Source organism: Equus asinus, chromosome 1, assembly GCF_041296235.1.
Source record: "Equus asinus isolate D_3611 breed Donkey chromosome 1, EquAss-T2T_v2, whole genome shotgun sequence".
NCBI classification, from domain to species: Eukaryota; Metazoa; Chordata; class Mammalia; order Perissodactyla; family Equidae; genus Equus; species Equus asinus.
Genome location: NC_091790.1, coordinates 193,390,704 through 193,413,866, shown reverse-complemented (window position 1 = coordinate 193,413,866; position 23,163 = coordinate 193,390,704). Strand labels below are relative to the sequence as shown.

Here is a 23,163-nt window from a genome sequence, read left to right as displayed (position 1 = left end):
CAAGCCCAGGTCCCAAACTCCCTCCTCCTCGCCCTCCACTGCATCAGCCTCTGCTGGGAAGTCCTCCTCCGGGTCAGCGCTCTGGAAATTCGTACTTTGGTTCCCAGGAGGTGGAGCCCAAAGGGGGAGCCCCGAGGGGGGCGTGTCCACCTGGCGGAGACCAGCCGCGCCCCGCCCCTCGCCGGCGGAGCTGCCTCGTCCGCCAATCAGAGGGCGCGGGGGGCGGGCCGCGGGCGCCCGGGCTCCGGCCCGCAGATCGGGCGGCCAGAGCGCTGGGAGACGCGACGCGGGGCCGAAGGGAGCGAGCGGGCGCCGCGGTCTCCCTCCCCTCCCCTCCCCTGGCCTCGCCGCCTTCTCCCCGCAGCCGGCCCGGAACTATGTGATCCCGGAAGTTCCGGTGCCACTGCTGTGTGGGATAAACAGTAATGGCGGAGGCTGCAGCTCCCGGAACAACAGCCACACCATCAGGAGCAGGAGCGGCAGCGGCGGCGGCGGCGGCGGCCTCCCCCACCCCTATCCCCGCGGTCACCTCCCCGTCCCCGGGGGCGGGGGGCGGGGGAGGCGGCAGCGACGGCAGCGGCGGCGGCTGGACTAAACAGGTCACCTGCAGGTGAGACGCGGCGCGGCCGTGCGCCGGGGCGGGGAGGGGGCCGCGGCCGCGGAGGAAGGGGCGGGCGGCGGCCGGGGGCGGGCGGAGCCGGCGGGCAGCCGGCGTGTCGCCGCCGCCGCCGCCGTCCCCGTCCAGGTCCCCGCAGCCGCCGGCCTCCCCGCCCGCGCTGCGTCAACCCCCGCCGGCCGCCGGGCCCCGACGCGCGCAGCCTCTCTGCGGGGCCGCCGCCCTCCCCGCGCCGGCCGGGCGGCGCGCACTGGGAGAGGTGGGCTGGCTCCTCCCTCCTTATTGTCGCCGGGTCCCCCCCGCCTCCGGCTGCGCAGGTTCCGGAAGCGGTGGATGGTGTCGCCGGGAGCCGGCCACCCCGCCGGGCCAGGGTTGCCGCCGAGGGTCCCGGCGAGGTGGCCTGGCCCCGGGCCTCGCCGCGGGGTCATCCGTTTGTAACGTCTTCTCGCGGCTCCCCGCCCCACCCCCCCCCGGACAAGTAGCTTTGTTATTTCTTCTTTGTACGTTTATCCGGGTGGGCGGCTCTGAGCTTTGTCTTAGCACTCGGGGCCGGCCCGGGGTCCCCGCCTCCGCCTTACGTTTTCTGGGCTGCCGTTCCCCTCCCCCGGCGAAATGTGTCTCTTTTGAAATCCACGCATCTTGCTTCTGGGGGGAGTCAAAGACCTCCCCGCTCCCAGAGGAGAGAGGTTTTATTTTGACGTGACCTGTCAGATGAAAATATTTGAAAAAATAAATGATGAGTAGATGGCGGTTATACGGCGGTGTGCACGCATGTAAAAAATAATCGAGCTGTACGTGTAAGATGAGGGCATTTAACTAGATGTGATAGGTGGATTTTTAAAAAGTGATCAGTAGCGGCTGGAAGCCTTTCTTTTTCTTTCGGTTGCAAAAATCCAAGCGAAACGCCCGTTTTCACCTGGGTGGCATAATTTATGTACAAACACTTAAAAATATTCCTAATATACACAACTCACTGTCGTAGTATTAACAGCGAGATCCAAGCTTTCCCAGTCTTTAATATGATACCTTTAAGGTATGAATGATAAGCTTAAATAAGTTGATTTTCAATAGCCGGGTGGAGAAAGCGTAAAAGCTATTTCAGGTAGCTTCTCTTACCGGTCATCTGTAAATCCTAAGAATGGAATCAAATGCACTATCCCAAGGAATGAGAATTTTAAAATTCGTACTCATGCGTTGCTTGAGTGCATTATTCCTATTCATTACTTGAGTCTCAGTTTCTCTTTTCTCTACGATGCTGCAGTTGATTTATATGTGCTAGTTGAATCTTTTAAAAATAAAAGTACCAGTGAAACCTTTATATTCCTGAACTTTCTAGCCATTCACCCTGCAGTCCTAGTCTACCTCCATACACTGAAAATAATATTCCTGGAATATGTGAGTTCTTTAAGAACTCCATACAGTGCCTGGATTTTACCCACCGTCTCCAGTCTAAATATAGTCTGGCCTTGAATACCCATCTCCAACCTGATGATACTGTCCTTATCTCATTCTTATCCTGTTGTGTCTGTAACTGGAGCACAACTTTACTTCTCTGGGCAGAATTCATAGTCACTTCTACACTCTCCTTTCCCCTCGGAGGTACTGTTCCCTGTTCTGTTTCCCCATTTCTAGTTCCTCACCAGTATCATCAGAATTCAAAACATAGCTACCAAACTAATCATTCGTCTTTGCCTACCTAAATCTTTGAGTTAATGTAATATTCTAGATCTTTTATGGACCAGTGGGAATTCTTTGCCCTTGAACCTATAGATATATGTATTTAAGAAATTTACATAGCTGAGTAATCTAATATTTTGCAAAAGCATTATGTAAAAGCTACAGGCTTAGATATGCTAGTTTTTGTTCCTTTTTTATTTTTTTAAATAAACCTGTCTAGGTTTTGCTTGAGACAGTTATCTTAAAAACAGTGCTGGTCAGTTGATGTGTTTGACATTGTTTTCAGTTGTTCTAGGTACCAGCATGATCTCCTCTCTTGAAAAAATCTTTCTTGTTTAATAGAGGAGTATCAAATATGCTATCTTCATTTATTCTAGACTTGAGCTCTCTGAAAGCAGGGACCCTATTTTGTGTATCATTGTCTCTGTAGGGCTTTACTCAGTACCTGGTATACTCAGTAAATGCTTGAATTGATGTTGATAAATCCACACTCAAATTACCCAGTTTAATGTGTACTAGTAAGATTCCTCTGCCTTCATTTTTAAAAACACTCTTGTAAAGACAAAGGACTTACTAGAATGCGTGTTTGTCTTTCTGGGACTCCCTCGTTCAGTTATTCAGTCAGTAAGCATTAGTACCCACAACTTGAGGCATGGTGCTAGATGTTAAAGGGGGTGCAGAAGTGTACTGTAGTATAAATAAGTATTTGCAGTGTGTTTGATAGCTACACCTCCTTTGAAGAGAATTCAAGATAGTGAGTTGGTTCTAGTGTTTGTGGCTGTTTCCCCCTCATATCTAGGAGTTGGGCTAAGGCTATTTTTTTCACTTAGGGTGTAATCCTCTTAGAAGTCAGAAGTTGTTCCGATGATGGGTGTTTGTTTTTAATTGTTCAGAATCATCTGTATTTTCTCGATGGTTAATATTTCTCTTGAAATCCTGTCTCAGTGTGTTTCACTTCTGCGGCTTAAGAAAAGCCTGAGTGGACCTTTCCTGAAGAACTGTATTGTGCTGCCCTCACCAGGCCAGTTTTCATATCTTTTATTAGAGGAACACCATGAAATAGAAATGCTACTGTTGCTTCTTCTGGTTTCCTTGAGTGTGTGGGATTAAAACAATTGATACTTAAAGAAAAGTTGTAACTTAAAAATTGTAATTTTGAGTTTAGATGCTGCTTCATTAGAGTGCTTTTGCAATGGCAGACGAGTGTTCTGGCTGTTGAAATAATAGGCAAAAACCAAGCGTTCTTTCATTTTGATTTTTCAAAAGCTTTTTTTATACGTGTAGTACAGATTGCTTAACAACGAAGGAAGTCCTCCCCGAAAGTCTTTAGCCAAGTGCTGTGATATCCATAGTGACATTTATTACTTGCAAACTATATAGTATTTTTTGAAAGGATGGCATTGAAAAAGTTACCCAGCCCAGGGAAAGAAAAATTAATTTGCTACTGGCACTGTCATATACCAGGACACCTGGCTGTCTTATACAATTTTTATTAAACAAATACGTACGTATTATGTGTATAGGTACTGTAGGAGATAAAAAGCAGAATAAACCATGGTCCTTAACCACTAGGAATTTACAATCTAGTTTGAGAAATGGTACATGTGCTCATCAGAAATTAAATATCAGGGGCTGGCCCGGTGGCACAGCGGTTAAGTGCGCACGTTCCACTTTGGCGGCCTGGAGTTCACCAGTTCAGATCCTGGGTGTGGACGTGGCACTGGTTGGCAAGCCATGCTGTGGTAGGCGTCCCACCTATAAAGCAGAGGAAGATGGGCACGGATGTGGGCTCAGGGCCAGTCTTCCTCAGCAAAAAGAGGAGGGTTGGCAGCAGATGTTAGCTCAGGGCTAATATTCCTCGGGAAAAAAAAAAAAGAAATATTAAAGTAAGAAATGTCATAGCAGATTGAGTAATTAAATGCCAAATTAATTAATACTCCGTGATTTCTATAAATCCCCAGGGAGGTTGTTATGGTGCCTAGAGGTACTGTGAGGGTGTTGTTTGCTTCTGTTGCACCCTCACAACCTACTATTGGGGTTTCTTGTATCTCGGCGACCTTGCTTAGGTTTCCAAGAGGTACAGCAGTGGAGGGATTCTAGTCAGTTGTATTTGTCTTTATTATTGGACAATGTCTGCTTGGAGTCATAGAATCTTCAAGGTGGAAGGAACCTCAGAAATCATACGGCCCAGCCTTTCACGAAAGGCAGGTTCAGCCTGGGCACTGGCATCAAAGTGAATTGGGTGGTGACATTTAAAAACAAAACAAAAGCACCTATTTTGATTGGTTTTGTTTGGGGAAGAAAGTCTTGGGAGTGGGTTGCCTTTTTTCCTCTTTCTGTTACATGTTATAACCTACACTAGCATGTCGTAATCTCTTAGACTTACACAGAGATGGGTTGGCAAGAAGGGCTTTCACTGTGAGGACTGTTTCTATTTCTGGGTCTACCAACAGTATTAGTATCACTGAGAGACAAAAGGCAGGTAAAACAAACCAAAGGCCCAAACCATCCATACCAAACCACCACGGAAACTAATGCTTAGCATTTGGCAGCAACTAATTAGGCCTCGTATTCTCGTGTTTCTGTTGAGTGTGCAGTATCAGGTGATTTTGTGTCTACTTGAGCTCCTTCACTGATGCTCATTCTGGACCTCAGGAACTAATTTCATTGCTGGGTAGTTGTCTCTCTCAGTCCTCACGTTGAGCCAGCTCTGGGATGCAGCTTCCCGCACATGATCACTTTGTCAGGAATAGTGCTGGAAAAGGTCCTCCTAACTGTCTGCTCCTTGCAGCATGACACTAAGGTCTCTTGCCCTCTTGCTTTCTCTACTCTTGCTTAACTGATTTGTTTAGATGTGCCTCTTACGGTGCTCGGTCAGAAACAAATGTGGTTGGAGTATGGTCTGACAGAGCGGAGTAGAGATGTGCAAGGAGAGACGGAAGTGCCTCTGAAGACACTGTGCAGTTACTTCACACTGCTTTTTTTCTTTTTTTTGAGTTCCTAAATCTGACAGTGTGGTGGAACTAAGATGAAATTGCTTCTTGAGGGTCACACAGGTAGTGAGTGACAAAGCCGGAGTTTAAGTCGTCTTCCTAATTCTGAACCTGTATTTTTTATCACTACTTAGATCTAAACTATCTACTTCTAATGCAGCCTGATTGCATTGACTGTTCTTGCAGCTGTATTCACTGCTGGCTCTTGAAACTTGGGGTCAGCTGAAGTCCCTAGATGTAAATATAATCAGTTGGCCAAGACAGGTCACCTGGAAGATAGTTTAATGCAGTGTTTTAAAATTTAAATCTGATTCTGACACTCCCTTGTTTCAGATCCTTCCATGGTTTCTTTCTTTCTTTTTCTTTTTTTTTTTTTCTGAGGAAGATTAGCCCTGAGCTAACAAGTGCCACCAAGCCTCCTCTTTTTGCTGAGGAAGACTGGCCCTGAGCTAACATCCGTGCCCATCTTCCTCTATTTCATATGTGGGACGCCAGCCACAGCATGGCCTGCCAAGCAGTGCCATGTCCACACCTGGGATCCAAACTGGCGAACCCCGGGCCACCGAAGCAGAACATGTGCACTTAACTGCTGCACCACTGGGCCGGTCCTCTTCAATGGTTTCTTACTGCTTTAAGATAACTTGACTTAGGGGCCGGCCCCGTGGCCGAGTGGTTAAGTTCGTGTGTGAAGCAGCCCAGGGTTTGGATCCTGGGCGTGGACATGGCACCGCTTGTTAGGCCATGTTGAGGCGGCTTCCCACATGCCACAACTAGAAGGACCCACAACTAAAATATACAACTATGTACTGGGGGATTTGGGGAGGAAAAAAAAAAGCAGAAAAAAGAAAAAGATTGGCAACAGTTGTTAGCTCAGGTGCCAATCTTAAGGAAAAAAAAAAAAGATAACTTGACTTAGAAGGCCCTGCAGAATGTGTTCCCGAGCTCTCCAGCCCATCTCCCCCAAGTTTGCCCTGATTCTCCTCACTCTGGGTCAGATGCTTTATTATGCTCGTGGCCACAAAGTGCTAGGGGGCTGTGCTACTCAAAGGCCGCCCAGTGTATTTGTTGACTTTAATTTTCACTGTGTCATTTTGGATTTTAGAGAACAGTCACCCATCGTGGATGTCAAAAAGTACTAGTGGTGTAGGTGGTGCCCAAGTGCTAAGGAAGAGTGTCATGCTGAACATCGAGTGCCAGTGTTAGGGAGTTGAGCTCCTTGAAGCAGCTGGTTGAGGAAACAAAGTTAAGGGCAGCGGCTGTCAGGTGGTAATTCGTAGAAGATGTAATTTGACCTTAGAATGAAGAGCATCAGAAACCCAAGTGCAACAGTTGAATGAATGGGAGCATGGCAAAATAGGATTTAAGAACAAACCTAAAATTCCAAGTATTGTGCCTGAGATTTAGGAGCTGTCGTCCCAGTTTGAGATCTTTAGGTAGATGCTTTATCAAGCCTTAAAACTGTATCAGTATTTGCATCTCTGACTTCAAACTGACCCCAAAGAAATATTGACGGTATAGACACCTTCGTCTTGTGTTCATAATTAGAGAGAGACAGTGTCCCCACTGGAGAGTTGACAGTGAACAACTGTATTTGAACAGCAACACTTGTTTCAAATGAATAACCCATTATTAACTGTGGACACTATTATAGACACTTTGAAGCAGCATGATTGTACTGTTGGAGTGATTACAGTGTAATTATCATTGATTTGGGTTTTTTAAGTGTTAATCTCTTCATTTATGCAGTTAAAAATTATCTTTTGGTGCAAGTGGTTTAGCTCAAATTTGGGTTATCTGGCGCTCAGACAGTTTCAAAGCTTGCAGAAAGTGGCCCTGTAGTTGAGCAAAAGTTCAAACCTGAGTTAGATTAAACCTAATAACACTTGAAATTAGGTCATAGTTATAATTTGACTTCCTACCATGTTCTTATATTTTGTTGTAGACTGCAATCCTGGGGCACTTTAGGATCTTGATAATTATAACTGTTTCCATCAAGATGTTCTATTCTTTCTTCCCATTTTATGTCACACAGAAGGCTCACTTGCAGGTAATCTCTGAATAGAACCTTTCACATTTCAATTTGGGGCAGGCTTCTTCAAGGCTCCTTAGGTAAATATGAATCTGTTTTTCGATCTCTCATTCAAATCAGCGGGCAAGTGGAATGTGCTTGCTGCTGTTCTGCCTACCAACCCTAGAAAACTGAGTGACGCTCTTGGATACAGCTGCGTCCTCTACAAGTCAGCCACGTTTACACCCTGGAAATAGGCACTTTTTCCTTACTCTGTACCAGCTGTACGTAGGTGCGTGTTTGAGGAGTTGTGGCCTGCCAAAATTAAATCTTCATAACCCTGCTCAAGAGAAAGACACCAAAAAAGGACCAAAGAATAAAAGATGAACCCTGACAGAAGTCAGTGATGGGAGGATGGGGGGTTGGTGGTGGTTCTACTCACTTTACAGGACCAGGGTTATCTACAAAAAATAAGACCCTTATCACTTCCCCAGTCCACAGAGTTACTTAGGGAAATGCAGATGGCTGCAAACCCCCATCCCCCAGTTTCCAAATTAGGTCTAAAGTAAGGTCTCAAAATTTGCACTTCTAGCAAATTCCCAGGTGGCGATGCCACTGCTGCTCGTCTAGGTCTTCTTAGAAACTACGGAGGCATTTTGATACCTGGTTTTTGGAAACAGCCAGTTAGGTACACATGTAATCCGTTCAGGCAGAGGGACAACAGTCGGCTAAACGAAGGACAGAAAGTGATTTCCCTTTGCCTCTACTTTGGCAGCAAGTTTTTCTTGCATTTTCGCATATGGTTTTTAAAGAATTAAAATGGTTTCTTGAAGAAGTGAAGAATATACAGTAGTCTGACCCGTTCTGGTCTGTGTTGTTTCTTGCTTCTTTATGTTTGATTTTTTTACAGATAGAGCTGCCATTATGGTTAAAGTTAGTGGAAAACAAGAGGCTGCCTCACTAGGACTGTAATCTGAGAACAGTGGTCAGACTTAACCTGCACAGACAAGTTAATGACCGCCTCACAGTTTACATCTAAACTGATGAATGCACATAGGCAGCTTTCTGTGCTACCGTGATGGCTCATTTTATGGTCCCACAGTCTAGTTCTCCTTGCTTTGTGTTCAGTTCGTGCGTGTGTGTAGAGTATATTACAGTGCTGATATATTACTGATAGAATATATTGGTCATGAATTCTTTGAGTACTGGCTTTAGTCTTTCTCAATCCAACTTTATGGTTCTTTGTCTCACAGGTATTTCATGCATGGGGTTTGTAAGGAAGGAGATAACTGTCGCTACTCGCATGACCTCTCTGACAGTCCGTATGGGGTAGTATGCAAGTATTTTCAGCGAGGGTACTGTATTTATGGAGACCGCTGCAGGTAAGAATTTGTTTACAAATCGGTTTTGTTCAGGGGTGGATTGGGAGAGGTAGGGAGAAAAAAGGAGAGTAAGATACATAATTCTAAAGCTTTATAAATAATAGATTTGAAATAATGCTTTGAAAAGTACTCCTTAGGAGTGTTAGTACATTGACAGAAATCTCTCACTTGGAAAGAAGTATTACGTATTTAAAACGTGAGTTTGTAACACAAGCCGAAGTTTAATTAATGCCTGAGGAGCAGCTTCTGCAGACCTCTGGGGATAGGGTGCTGTGAAGATATGTTTGTATGTGGCATTTTCTTTTCAAGGCCAAGAATGAGGGGCCTATTTGACCAAACAGGACTTCAGCTGTTTTCTATTAACATGAATGATGGAGAGAAAATGGGATCGCAGTCAAGGTTTCAGCCCAGGCCGCCATCATCTGCAGTCTTGGCGGGGCTGGAAGACCGCTTTTAGGGTGGCTTACTCATGTGGCCGACGTCAGTGTCTTGCCACGTGGGCCTTTCCCTAGGCTGCTTTAGTGTCCTCACACTTGGCAGCCAGCGTTCCCCAGAGTAGTGATTCAAGAGAGATGGCAAGGACGAAGCAACAGTGCCTTTTATGACCTAGTCTCAGAAGTCACATACTGTCACCTCCGCTATATTCTGCTTCTTACAAGCAAGTCACTTAAGTCCAGCCCATGTTCAAGGGGAGACAGAATGAACTCCACCTTTTGAGGGGAGGAGTGTCAAAGAATTTGGGATATTTTAAACCATCACACTAGGTAAGACATTTTGGCGATGTTGTAGTCAATTTTAGTGTCCTATTATCAGAGTTGTATCAACTATTGGGTTCATATGTTTAGAGTTCAAAAGACTTAAGAAATTACTGATGAGTAGGATATTAACGTTAGGTCATTCCACATCTGTTTTACTAGGAAATCTAGTAAGGATAGAGAAAAGGAAAAAGGTCCTTTTCACGTGACTATAAGAGCTCGGAAGTGGATCCCCTGATACCTCAGTTTAGTAGTCAGTCGCTTTGCTCTCTGCTAATTTTTTCATTGCAATAATGCTGGAAAGGAAAAAAAAATGACAGCGAAACTCTCCTCGAAAAAACAGAAACAAAAAACCCAGATATGTCTCTTGCAGTGACAGTATTAAATGGGGGAAGAGTTGCTAGAACTCCATCCTACTCCTACAAGGGAGCAATTCTTTGTAGTGGGGTGGTCTCTGTAGGTTTTCTAGACCGACTTAACTGTAGGGGGCCTGGGTTCCTTGACTAGTTAGACAGCTGAGAGTCCTTGTAAACTTTGTCTAGGGAGGAGGAATTGAATGTGATGAGAGTGGAGACAAGACTCTGCGGTGCCCCAGCAGAGAGGTGTGGACAACAGACTATGTGACAGAATGAGGAAAAGTACGGCTAGTTAACAGCTGGTCCTCTTATTTCAGAAGAAATACTCATGTGATTGGACCACGCAGGTGGAATGAATGGGAAATATGGTTAAATTGAAGAAATCTGAGCTAAGGCCTAGGCTCTGTGTGTTAATCAGCTTATTTTTCAGGTAGCTTTGCCAGCCCCCATGGCATTCCGTGTTCTCCTGGGGAGTAAGTATAGAAGCCCATCTTCAGCATAACCCTGTATTCAGTGGGCTTCCTTGTGGGAGACCGAGGTTGAAGGCCAGGGAGTGAGGTAGGTGCCTTCTTTTGGTGAGGCTCTGACATTTAGGGAGATGAACTGCCTTTTTTTTTTTCTTTCTCTTTTTAGTTTTCTTTATAGTAAGGATCCAGCTCCTTCTTTGGGGAGTAATCCTGATTTGAGCTGGGTTTAGAGCTTTCAGGAAAGTGAGAGGAGTTAGGGAAACCTGTGTACCAATGGTCTTCCTGAAAAGAAAGTGGGTGATAATTGTTTGGGACAGGCTGATATAGATGATTATTAAAAGCTTGATTATAGACTGGCTAAAGAAGGAATCTCCTGGAGGGGCTTGTTCCAAGACTTCTTTTCTTTTCTTTGTTTTTTCTTTTTCTCCCCAAATCCCCCCAGTACATAGTTGTATATTCTAGTTGTGGGTCCTTCTTGTTGTGGCATACGGGACGCCGCCTCAACATGGCCTGATGAGCCGTGTCATGTCCGCGCCTAGGATCCGAACCGGCCAAACCCTGGGCCACCGAAGTGGAGCACAGGAACTTAACCACTTGGCCACGGGGCCAGCCCCCTAAGACTTATTTTCTTGTTAAAATTATGCCTGGGGACTTAAACCTACTTTTCACTTACTATGCAGGGATCTTTTTATACAACTTAGCCAATGGCTGGGCGTTTCAGACACTTAACCTCCTCATAGAGGGAGCGGTTTACAAAGAAAGATAGCATCGTAGTTACGACAGTTCACAGTGTTGCTGCGTCAGTGTTTCATAATAAGGACACTTGTTTAGGGAGGCCACTTCTTCATTGCTCGGCACGTTGCAGGACACCTAGCAACCTTTGCCCCCACCCACTAAATGCCTGTAGACCTCCCAGTCATTGTTTCTGAACACCCCCTGGAGAAAGAGGCCTTACTGCCTGGGTTGACAGCCTTGGTTCTGGTAGATCGTGCTTCCTTTGAAGAGGTTTTGCCCTGTGGAGCTACTGAGTTCCGTAAATGAAATCTTTAAAGGCATATACCAGACCTTGGAATGATTGGGGGTGGGGAGTTGCAAGCCAACCAGAGGGAACAATGTCTGTCTTTTGCTTAGAGCTAGAAGAAGAATTGTTTAAACTTCCTTAGGTAGAAATTGATACTGTATCAAAGTATTCTTTCCAAGATGTGAAAGAAAAGCTCAATATTAGTTTGAGAGTTGCCTCAGCATTATTCATTACTTAACGCTTTGACTAAAAGGATCAGCGATTCTGTGATAATGGATTAAAGAATTAATCACTACAACAAGGCCACTGTCATTGAGTGTGTGAATGCAGTAGCTGTGAGAATCCTTTTTCTCTACAGGACCAGAGAATAAATATTTTTCGCTCTGCAGGCCATACAGTCTGCTGTAGCTCGAAAGCAGCCATAGATAATACATAAGCTAATGGATATGGCTGTGTTCCAATGAAGCTTTATTTTGGGACACTGAAATACGAATTTTGTATAATGTTCGTGTCATAAAATGGTCTTTTTTCCAACCATTTTAGAATGTCAGAACCATTCTTAGCTTTAGTTGGATTTGGCCCAAGGGTCGTAGTTGGCCATCCCTGCTCTTAAGGAGGTCCGTGCTTCTTCACTGAACCATATTTTTTAGTAAACACCTTTCAGAATGGGAGTCTTGCTTTATTAGTTGTTTCTTATTTGTCCTTTATGTTTCCTGGGGCTTACTCACAAATTTTCACTTCAGAAGCGTTTTTTATATAGATCTACTCTGCGGTAAGGGACTATCTTTGCCTAAATAGGAAAATTTGGAAACATATGTTCTTTAATGTTTTTCTCTAAATTTAAATTCTGTATTTCTCCCTCAATATATAATCCCTTATAATAAAGTTACTTGTTTTTATTTGATATACTATTCTTTTTCTAGAGGAATTTAGTTTAAAAAGTTAATTTTCAAAATAGATTCTCATTAGGGGCCGGCGTGGTGGTGCAGCGGTTAAGTGTGCACATTCCACTTCGGCGGCCGGGGGTTCACCCGTTCGGATCCCGGGTGTGGACATGGCACCACTTGGCAAGCTATGCTGTGGTAGGCATCCCACATATAAAGTAGAGGAAGATGGGCATGGATGTTAGCTCAGGGCCAGTCTTCCTTGGCAAAAAGAGGAGGATTGGCAGCAGTTAGCTCAGGGCTAATCTTCCTCAAAAAAAAAAAAAGATTCTCATTTGATAGAAACTTCGTTTCATTCATATTTGACTCCTCAGTGTATGGTACAGTTCTTAACTGTATGGTAGATGTTTATTACTAGGTGTTGATCAAAAAAATTAACTGTTTGAGTGTTTATCTCAATTTTTTAGTCTGTTCTTAAACAGATTCTTCTGTAACCTTAGAAAACTGTAGAATATTTGAAAGCAAGAAAATTTCGTTTATTTATAAATGTGGACTTTCTAGCTAATATTCTCTTTTCAAAAATTTTATTATACCTTGTTGATTCCTTGATAAATTTACCTTAAAACTGAAGTGTACGCCTTTCAACAGCTTCATAGTATTTGCAATTTGGTAATTAGATGGTGATGAGCGTTCTAGTCCTGTCTACTAAGTATTTTTTTTAGTTATTTACCCTGAAATCTTTAAAATGAGTATGGCAAAGGAGAAAGAAAGAGAGTTAAAATATGGTTGTCGTATCTATTTCTTAGACCCTTTATGCATCTTGACATTTAATTTTTATTTCATCTTTAAAATGTTCCCACAGTCCTAAAGGCTCTCTTTGTTGGTGGGGCTGGCATTTTAAATTGAAACCTGTCTTAGTTCCAAAGCCCAGGATCTTGTCTAACTTAAAGGCCGTGAAAATAATTGAAATGTTTTCCTGAAATTCCCTTTCAAACCAGGGAATTACTTAATCTGAAAAGTGAGGATTTGAGGCTAGATTCCTAAGGTTCCCTATGGCTCTGAAATAAACTGGAGAGCACTGCTGTCCAGTAGAACTTTGTGTGATAATGGAAGTGCTCTCTGTCGTGCTAATACGGTGACTACTAGCTACGTGTGGCTATTGAACACTTGAAAATGTGGCTAGTGCAAGGACCAGGGAGCTGCATTTTAAATGTTATTTAAGCATAAATAGCCAGATATGGCCAGTGGCTGTCATATTGTACAGAGTAGTTTTAGTCTCATCTTAGAGCTGGAACACCACTTAGTTGATAAATTGCCTCATCTCTAAAATGATGAAAGAGTATTTACCCCCAATTTATTTATTTTATTTTATTTATTTAATTAGTTTATTTTTATTGCAGTAACATTGGATTATAACATTACATAGCTTTCAGATGTACATCGTAATATATTTTGAATTCTGTGTAGATTACATCATGTTCACCACCCAAAAACTAATTATAGTCCATCACCTCACATGTGAGCCTAATCACCCCTTCTGCCCTCCCCCCTTCCTCTATGCGCCCCCCCCCCCAATTTTTTGACAGTGAAGTGAGATGGTACAAGTGAAAGAGCTATTCATGATAGTCCCTTCCCCTCATCCTTCAGTTGCATGATTCCAGTCTATGGAATAAAATACAGTGGGTTTTTGTAGCTGATAGCAGGATTCTCAAATTACTTGTACTGCAAAGCAAAGTAGGTTACCTGATGCTTAGAAGGAGGAAGCTGAAGCTTTGAGATAATACAATATAATGAGAAAGACCAGCGCAGCATGTTTGCCATAAGCTAAAGGACAGTCTGTAGTTAAGTTTTACTTTTTTTTTCAGATGTAAACGTAGACACCTATAACACAGGTGACCCGTGGTTAGTATTGTCCAATTAATTAATTGCAAGAACTTCTAGCTACGTAATGTAAGTTATAATAGTTTAGATTTACTGCGTATTATTGTGTCTGAATGAATCTCAGCATAAAATGCTCAAAGAATTGTGAAGATTTTCTCAGGCATAAAGTTGTTTTTTGAAGGAAATAAAGTTTTTTCTATATTTGGAGATGTGGTTTCATGATAATTTTACAGCTGAAAAGGAGTGAGAAAAGGTGTAGGGTCAGAATTTGGGAAAGGAAATAATTAAGCGAATGAGTGGATATAGGAAAAGAAAGCACATTGTATATTTTGTAAATACTGTCTCTCGCTTTTATTATTGGGAGCAGTTTAATTTCTGTGTTGGTACTGCTTGTTGAATTTGAGTGTCAGCCTTGCTTTGATTAGTCGGTTTTGGCTGCACAGTCTCTTTAGTAGAGTTTCCCTGGGAACTGTAGATTGTCAACTACCTGAAACTCCGGATTAGAGTGGAATTCGAGGGTAAAATAGATGGTCTGCAGCAGAGTGGGCCAACTATGGCCTGTAGGCCAAACCTGGCCAAAGGCTGTTTTCGTAGATAAAGTTTTAGTGGAATATGGTCACACATAGTCATTTAAATAATGCCTATGGCTGCTTTTGAACTACAGTTGCAGAGTTGAATAGTCATGACACTGACCAAATGACCTGCAAAGCCTAAACCGTTTATGTATTTGACCCTTTAAAGTTTGCTGACCCCTGGTCTATGGCCTTGGTACTCAAAGTGTGGTCGCTGGACCAGCAGTATTAGCATCGTGTGGGAGCTCGTTCAACATGCAGAATCGTGGGCTCCACTCCAGACTTAGAAATTAGGTACTTGCCTTTTACCAATTTCCCAGGTGATTCATATGCACGGTAGTTTGGAAAGAACCCTAGGACAGGGTCAGGGAATATAGAGTCCATCTAGAGGCTTCTGGTTAGACAGTGACCGTTGACTTTTAAATTTTTTTTAGATATGAACATAGCAAGCCATTGAAACAGGAAGAAGTGACTGCTACAGATCTAACTACAAAATCGTCCCTTGCTGCTTCCTCAAGTCTCTCATCAGTAGTTGGACCGATTGTTGAAATGAATATGGGTGAAGCTGAGTCAAGAAATTCAAACTTTGCAACTGTAGGAGCAGGTTCAGAAGACTGGGTGAACGCCATTGAGTTTGTTCCTGGGCAGCCCTACTGTGGCCGGAGTGAGTATTTTGAAGAATAAAAACAAGTTAGAGGGCTAGACAGTAGTTCATCAATTAGCCGAGTTTTCACAGCCTTCCTGCTTCCAATCTTCATATTTAGCCTAATCTGAATACTCTAAATTGGATTACCCAAGACTTACAGATGGAGTGAAAGAAACTTTTTGAATCCCAGTAGTAATGAATTTAGAATGTTTTGAAAAACTGAAGCCTCTCTTCTTTAATCAGTACAATTGTACAAGGAATACATTAAAAAGTTTTTTTTTTAACAAGCCTGATCTTGGAAATACCAGCATTAGGAAAAATTCATTTCCTTCAGGAGCTAGGGAATTAGTTTCAATAGACTGTTTTAGAGTTTAATTGAAGTTCTTTTTATTTTTTCTTTTCAGTTAGGTTCTCAGTTACCTTATAGTTCATATATCTGCCTTATCCCTTTTGGACCTTTACCACCCTCTTAAACATTTTCAGCTGCCCCTTCCTGCACTGAAGCACCCCTGCAGGGCTCAGTGACCAAGGAAGACTCAGAGAAAGAGCAAACTGCAGTGGAGACAAAGAAGCAGCTTTGCCCCTATGCTGCAGTGGGAGAGTGCCGCTATGGGGAGAACTGTGTGTATCTCCATGGAGACTCATGTGATATGTGTGGGCTGCAGGTCCTCCATCCAATGGATGCTGCCCAGAGATCACAGCACATAAAAGTAAGTCTTTAGGGAGATATTACATTCATAGGCGTGAGAACTATATTTTCCCTTTCACAACATTGTTGGTTCGTTTCAGAGAAACATTTGGTAAATTGAACGGTTATCAGGAAGTAGGGATATTTTCCTTCCTGGGCTTCTCATATGCTTTCTGAAGTCATGCTTTCAGAACCTCAGACTGTGTGCTTTTTTTCCTTTTTCTCTTCTGTTTTTTAAATAACAACTTTTCTGAGATTCACATTCCATACAATTTACCCTTCTAAGATGCACATTTCATTGGTTTTTATATATTTAACAGGGTTTTGCAGCCGTTACCACTGTTCTGTCTAATGTTAGGACATTTTTATCATCCCAAAAAGAAACCTCATACCCATTAATGCCATTGCTCTCCATTCTACCCCTCCTCCAGCTCCTGGCAACAGCTAACCTACTTTCTGTCTCTGGATTTACCTGTTCTGGACATTTCATATGAATGGAATCATATGTGTGGCCTTTTGTGATTGGCTAAAACAGCAGATTTTGAAGGTTCGTTCATGTTGTAGTGTCTATCAGTACTTCATTCCTTTTTACGGCTGAATAATAATCCGCTGTATGGCTATACCACATTTTATTTTTCCATTCGTTAGTTGATGGACATTTGGATTACCTTTTGGCTGTTATGAACTATGCTATGAACACTCATGTATAAGTTTTTAAGGACATATGTTTTAATTTGTCTTGGCATAGAGTTGCTGGGTCATATGGTAACTCTGTGCTTAACATTTTGATCAACTGCCAAACTTTTTCCATGGTGACCACACCATTTTACATTCCCAACAGCATTGGACTGAGGGTTTCAGACTGTGGTATTAAGCTCATTTGCAGCATAAATTTTTTTGAGAAGACGTATTACAAACATTATATTATATTAGAAGCAAATTTTGCTTCTAATCCTTGTCATCTCTGTTTAATAAAAGTTAATTTGGTTGTTGTGGGGGTGAATCATGGTGTAAGACTTAGTTTGAGTCCACCTTCACGGTATGGTGGCTGTGTGGATTTAGGCAGATTAAATCCCTAGGCCTTTCATCTAAATATTGGGGATGGTAGTGCATACATACCTCTGAGGATTGTAAAAAAAGGTTTAGGAAAAAGATAAGAGAATAGAAAATATACTGAAATGTTATGGTTATGTGGGATTATGGGTGACTTTTCTATTGCTTTTTGGCATTTCTTATGATTAGCCTGTTTCTTATAGATTAAAAAAGTATGTGTGGGGCCGACCTGGTGGTATGGTTAAGTTCGTGCTCTCTGCTGCAGTGGCCCAGGGTTCACAGGTTTGGATCCCCAGCGTGGACCTACACAATGCTCATCAAGCCGTGCTGTGGCGGTGTCCCATATACAAAGTAGAGGAACATTGGCATGAATGTTGTTAGCTCAGGGCCAGTCTTTCTCACCAGGAAAAAAAAAGTCTGTGTAATATGATGTTATATCAAGTATACCTCAATTAAGATAAAAAGTATGTGTAATATGATGTTATATCAAGTATATCTCAATGAAGATAAAAAGTGTGTGATGTCCACACAAAAACTTACACATGAATGTTCATATCAGCATTATTCATAGTAGCCCTAAGGTGGAAACAAGCAAAATGTCCATCATCCGATGAAGGATAAATAAATGGTAGTCTGTCCATACAATGGAATTTACTCAACAATAAAAAGAAACGAAATACTGATGCATTCTCCAATGTACATAACCTTAAAAATGTGCTGAGTAAACAAAGCCAGTCACAATAGACCACATATTTATGTGAAATGTCCTGAATTAGCAAATCCACAGATTAGTAGTTGCCTGGGACTGAGGAGTTTAGGGGGAAATGAGTGACTACGGTGGGTATGAGGTTTCTCTTTGGGGTGACGAAAATAATGTTCCAACGTTGGTAGTAGTGACGGCTGCACAACTCTGTGCATATACCAAAAACCATTTAATTGTACGCTTTAAGGAATGAATGAATATGGTGAGTTATATCTCAATAAAGTTGGGGGTTTTTGTTTTCTTTTAATGTGAAAATTATGTGCCTGGCACATAATTGTCATTTATAAATGTTAGTTTCCCTCACCCTTATTTCCTGACAGGTTGTAGATTAGGGCCTTAATCCTAATTATATTTGCCATCTAGAAACCAGGAAATCAACCAACTTTATATAAAAAACTGTCGTTAATATGGCTAACGGCAGGGGTTCAGCTGTAGGAAAGAGAAAATTGGGTAATTTTTCAGTTCCTGAAGCTGAGTCCTTAGTTTAGCTTTTTATAGTTAGGTAAAGCCCCAGAATGTCGTACACTTGTGTACAAAGCTGCTTTTGATGTCCGATTGGGCACATTATCTTTTCAGTTGACTATTTGATTCTCTGAACATGAGTCATTAACTGTCAAGTTGAAGTCTTTTGCTATTCAGTGACTTGATTACTCTTCTTATCTCTCCACTTTTTCTAGTCTTGCATTGAGGCCCATGAGAAGGACATGGAGCTCTCATTTGCTGTCCAGCGCAGTAAGGACATGGTGTGTGGGATCTGCATGGAGGTGGTCTATGAGAAAGCCAACCCCAGTGAGCGCCGCTTTGGGATTCTCTCCAACTGCAACCACACCTACTGTCTCAAGTGTATTCGCAAGTGGAGGAGTGCTAAGCAATTTGAGAGCAAGATCATAAAGTGAGACTCCTCCCCAATCTTCGTTTGTGCTTTCTATTTTGGGGAAGAATTTAGTATCTTGTGCCAACTTTCAACCAGATGGACCGCATTTAAATATGCATGCATTTTATCTTGAAACTGGGGTATTCTTCTAATTGGGATTTCTTCTTTGTATTTCAGCTAGCTTCTAGGTTAGTTGGTATATCTACTTTTATTTGGATGAGGAAACCCTATGTATCAGTTAGTAGAATCTTCGTGCTTTTTCTGAGGAGATTGTGTTTAATGGATTAGCCAGTTTAGGCTCAGTGAACAAACTTATCTAGCTCTGAATGTATGTTTCCTGACGTTTTACATTTTCCACGTTCCTATTCCATCCATTAAGCTAGCCAATAATCCACCATCCTTTAAAGATTGTTCTCATAACTGAACAAAAACTACATAATCTAAACAGAGCAAAGTTACAAGAAATAAATTTATTTAAACGAAAGAAAAAGGAGTCTGTGTGAAATGTCTTCTTTTGTTTTTTTTTTTTTCCTAAGTTATTCTTTTTAATGAACTGGCTAGCCATTGAATTGGATTTATAAAGGAGTTTGTCATGCCTCAAAAGAAATGGTCAGTTGCGTGACAGTGTGTGGAGCCCTTTCAGGAAATGCCCACTTGCCTTTCTGTTAAGTCTTTAAATCTGGAGGTGACACACCAGGGTGTGTCCTTGAAGAAGAGTGGGCCTGTAAAGGGGAATTTGCATTGCAGCCTGTTCATTGTTTCCCAGGTCCTGCCCAGAATGCCGGATCACATCTAACTTTGTCATTCCAAGTGAGTACTGGGTGGAGGAGAAAGAAGAGAAGCAGAAACTCATTCAGAAATACAAGGAGGCAATGAGGTATGAGCCTGCAGCCTTTTCTCCAGCTAAGATCCCAACTTGGCTTGGGTTCACTTTGAAAAGAACAGTGCTGCATTATATACTCCTACCTCCTTCCTACCCTTTCTTTTACTTCCCAGTACATTGGTTTTGTCACCCCTGATAGCGCTTGCCCATTATGTGTCTTGCTATAACACAGTCCTTGGGGTGCATGCCAAGGGACTGTGTTATAATGAAGTCTACTGCTGACAGCTAAGGCCCTGTGAATGGGGTTCTTCCTTACTCTGAGTCCATGTTACAGTTGTCCTATATTCTTGTGCGTGGGCTTTCTAGAAGATTTTCTCTCTGCTGGATCTGCGGGACTAGAGGCGTTAAACAGCATAGACTTGAACAGAGTGTATCTAGTTGCTGTTTCATGAATTAGCACACACATGGTTAAGAACACACCTTGGGAGGGCTGTAAACAGACATACTGGTTCGATCCCTACCTGGTTAAAGAAACCCTGGATGATAGTCAAATACAGGCCTGAAATCCACTGTGAATAAGGGTTGCGATATTTTCCTTTCCAGCAACAAGGCATGCAGGTATTTTGATGAAGGACGTGGGAGCTGCCCATTTGGAGGGAACTGTTTTTACAAGCATGCGTACCCTGATGGCCGTAGAGAGGAGCCACAGAGACAGAAAGTGGGAACATCAAGCAGATACCGGGTAACTCTCACTGTTTTTTTAAAGGAGGGGAAATACCACACTATCAGTTGAGTCCTGCAAAGATTGGGGTAGGGGAAGGAGAAGATTAACACTCAGGTCCGGGAGCGAGACTAGAGTACTAAAGGAGGAAACCAACTTCAGGAACCTGGGAGGGATGTGAAAGGAGAAACTAGAATGCTTAAAGCTCTAGACTAAACTGTTTGCATCAAGTAACCCGAGGGGAGGAATTGGTAAAGTCGAAACCCTAAACCAGAAGTCTGGTTCGTCATGCCCTCTGATGTGCTGGACCTTTTGCCTTAGAAACAACAGAATAGAAGATCCTACTCGACAGTGCCATCCCTATCATGGCCTTGTTTTTTACAGGCCCAACGAAGGAACCACTTCTGGGAGCTCATTGAGGAAAGAGAGAACAGCAACCCCTTTGACAACGACGAGGAAGAGGTTGTCACCTTTGAGCTGGGCGAGATGTTGCTTATGCTTTTGGCTGCAGGTGGGGACGACGACCTGACAGACTCTGAAGACGAGTGGGACTTGTTTCATGATGAGCTGGAAGATTTTTATGACTTGGATCTATAGCAGCTTTGCGTGGCGTGTGAACTGGTCTGCTGAGCCTCAGACAGTAGCTGTCCCCTGTGGTGGTGTGGCAGTGCCCGTGTCTCTCCTAGGCAGGCCTATCAACTCCAGGTGCTGTCATAATAATTTTTACCCAGGGCCTGTCTTCTCAATCCCTTACCTTTCCCCAAGGAGTGTGGTGTTTTCTCTGTTTAAAAAAGTTACAAAAATAAATCTTAAAGTTAGTTTTTTTGTAACATGAATTTAACTTTCAGACAGTTAGTGTAGGTTTGTTGCGTCATCTGTTTTCAACCAGATTCTCACGGTTCTAGGGTAGTGTTCACTTTCCACACTCATGTTGCGGACCCCAGGTTCCAAAGGAACAGCATTGGCCCCGCTTTGGGGTCCAAGAACAGGGGTGATGGATGAAGGATCTGAACTGTTGCAAGTAGCTTTCTGCTGCAGACTGAAGAGGTGGAAACTTGAGGTTTCTGGTGGAATCTGCACATCTGTGTTTATATCTGTTCCCTACCCTGTGATCCCCACCCTGTGCACTTGTTCTGTGGTTTTGGTCTCTTGTTTAATTGCACACGAGTAATACTACTGGGTAACCAGAACCAGGTGCGAATGTGTTGAGAATTTTACTGTATTTAGCATATTAGGAAAATTGTGAGAGAACTCACGAGAGAGAGACAGGCATAACATAAATGCGGAGTGGGAAGTTGACTCCCAAAGGCTGATGATCTTGGTATGGCTGAGTGTGTGTGTGTGATAAGCTTCTCAGCCCTGCGTAGATGCAGTGTTCTTAGCCTTAGGGGAAAAACTTGGTTTAGTGGTTTCAGCCTGTTGTGGCAAATAGATCTTAAAGGACAAAGCAGTATGTTGGTAGCTGCTAGAGAGCAGTGCTGGCTCTGTCTGTCTGTACAAATAGAGAAATGGGCTTAGCCATAGAGTTAAACTATCTGGTAATCCGGATATTAACACGAACTGGGTCTCGGATACACAGTTGTATTTAATGTTTTCTGATCCCCCAGCCTTCCCAGCCCACGCACTTTTTCACAAATGTTTGTCCTCGTTGAGGGTTTCGTTCTCGGGTTTTTGTGTTTGTTTTTGTGGGTATTGCCTCATTCCATCCCTGAGCTTTGCAGGTAGACAGATGTGATTCAGAACTATGTTCCAGGGTGTTCCTTGTAGGAGTAATTGGTTTGCAGTAAGAAGTCACACTTTTCCACTAAAGGGGAGGAGGTGGTAATCTACGAGACAAGCTAAAGTTAGTTGTTAGAAGAATTCCTTGATTGGAATTTTAGCTTTGCATTTTGTTGCTCTCTTTCCTGGAAATAATTCGGAGACGCTCCTGATTTGTCCATCTACTGCTTTGGTTCCTTGGATCCACCCATTCTTTCACTTTAAGAAAAAACAAGTAATTGTTGCAGAGGTCTCTGTATTTTGCAGCTGCCCTTTTGTAAGAAGCACTTTTCCCAAATAAAACAATGAAAAAACCCCATAAGTTGGCTTTTTGTTTTGTGTAATGTGCTATTTTGACATGTGTGGATGTCCGAGCATAATATTTGTTTCCTTCGTTGACTCTGATCAGTTCATCAGTTAGTCAAACTTCTGTGGATATAGTCTCATCGAGAAAAGCAACACCTTTCACAAGACATCCAGTCTCCGGAGAAATGGTTGAGAGAGAAGGAGGGAAACCTTACCAACTGGGATCATCAAACTATTCTGTATTTTTGAATTTGCAAAACTCACTCTTAGCCCACCTTGGTTGGCCAAAGGCACTTCCAGTTTTCTGCTGCCAGGTACTTGTAGTTGAACCTGCTTCATAGCCGCACGTATCAGGTAGGTCACAACGTGCTGTATTTTGAAAGGGTATTTTTCTTCCTAATTATTCTCTTACATGAATGAAGTAAAAACCGTTCCACCACTCCCATGGAAGACCTTCGATGACCTTTTTGCAGTGCTTATTTATAAAAAATATGCTTTTTCGTTTAGTATGTATATTAAGAATTTATGGAAAAAAAAAAAGAATTTATGCTATTGAAAATGTTTGCACATCTAGGAATTGTGTATACTCTGACCTGTTGTAGTTATGGTAACAGCTGTCGGTCCACTGAGTCGTCTGTTTCTGTAAGCTCATGAAAGCTGCTCCCTTCCTGATGTGTCAAAGTCCAACTTCAGCTGCCACTGATCGGGCAATGCTGGGGACCATGTGTACCCCCACAGGGATGCGGGAGAGCCTCGGAGGGGAGGTAGAAGTGTTGGGGATCTGGGTAAGGTTGAGAAACTTAAAAGCCTCTGCTTTTTGGTTCCGAAAAGTAGGAAGAGGCTCATCAGTAGCTGCCCTGTTGGCCTGTTTGAGCCTGTGCTGGGGAGAATGCTCTGGGCTTGACCCGGGGGATGCTGC

General features: G+C 42.9%; 1 protein-coding gene across 2 annotated transcripts; it reads left to right on the top strand.

The window, feature by feature from the left end:
* Nucleotides 1–224: 224 nt before the first annotated feature.
* On the top strand, nucleotides 225–22,260 carry MKRN1 (makorin ring finger protein 1). 2 transcript variants are annotated; one of them, XM_044775105.2, is made up of 8 exons: nucleotides 225–610; nucleotides 8,548–8,676; nucleotides 15,047–15,276; nucleotides 15,742–15,968; nucleotides 18,440–18,654; nucleotides 19,403–19,513; nucleotides 20,063–20,201; nucleotides 20,565–22,260. In XM_044775105.2, exons 1-8 carry the CDS (start codon nucleotides 426–428, stop codon nucleotides 20,775–20,777), a joined length of 1,449 nt encoding a protein of 482 aa, XP_044631040.1. In that variant the 5' UTR covers nucleotides 225–425; the 3' UTR covers nucleotides 20,778–22,260. The 2 variants fall into 2 exon arrangements, with proteins under 2 accessions (XP_044631040.1, XP_044631074.1); XM_044775139.2 differs by lacking the exon at nucleotides 8,548–8,676 and having other exon boundaries at nucleotides 288–610.
* Nucleotides 22,261–23,163: the final 903 nt, after the last annotated feature.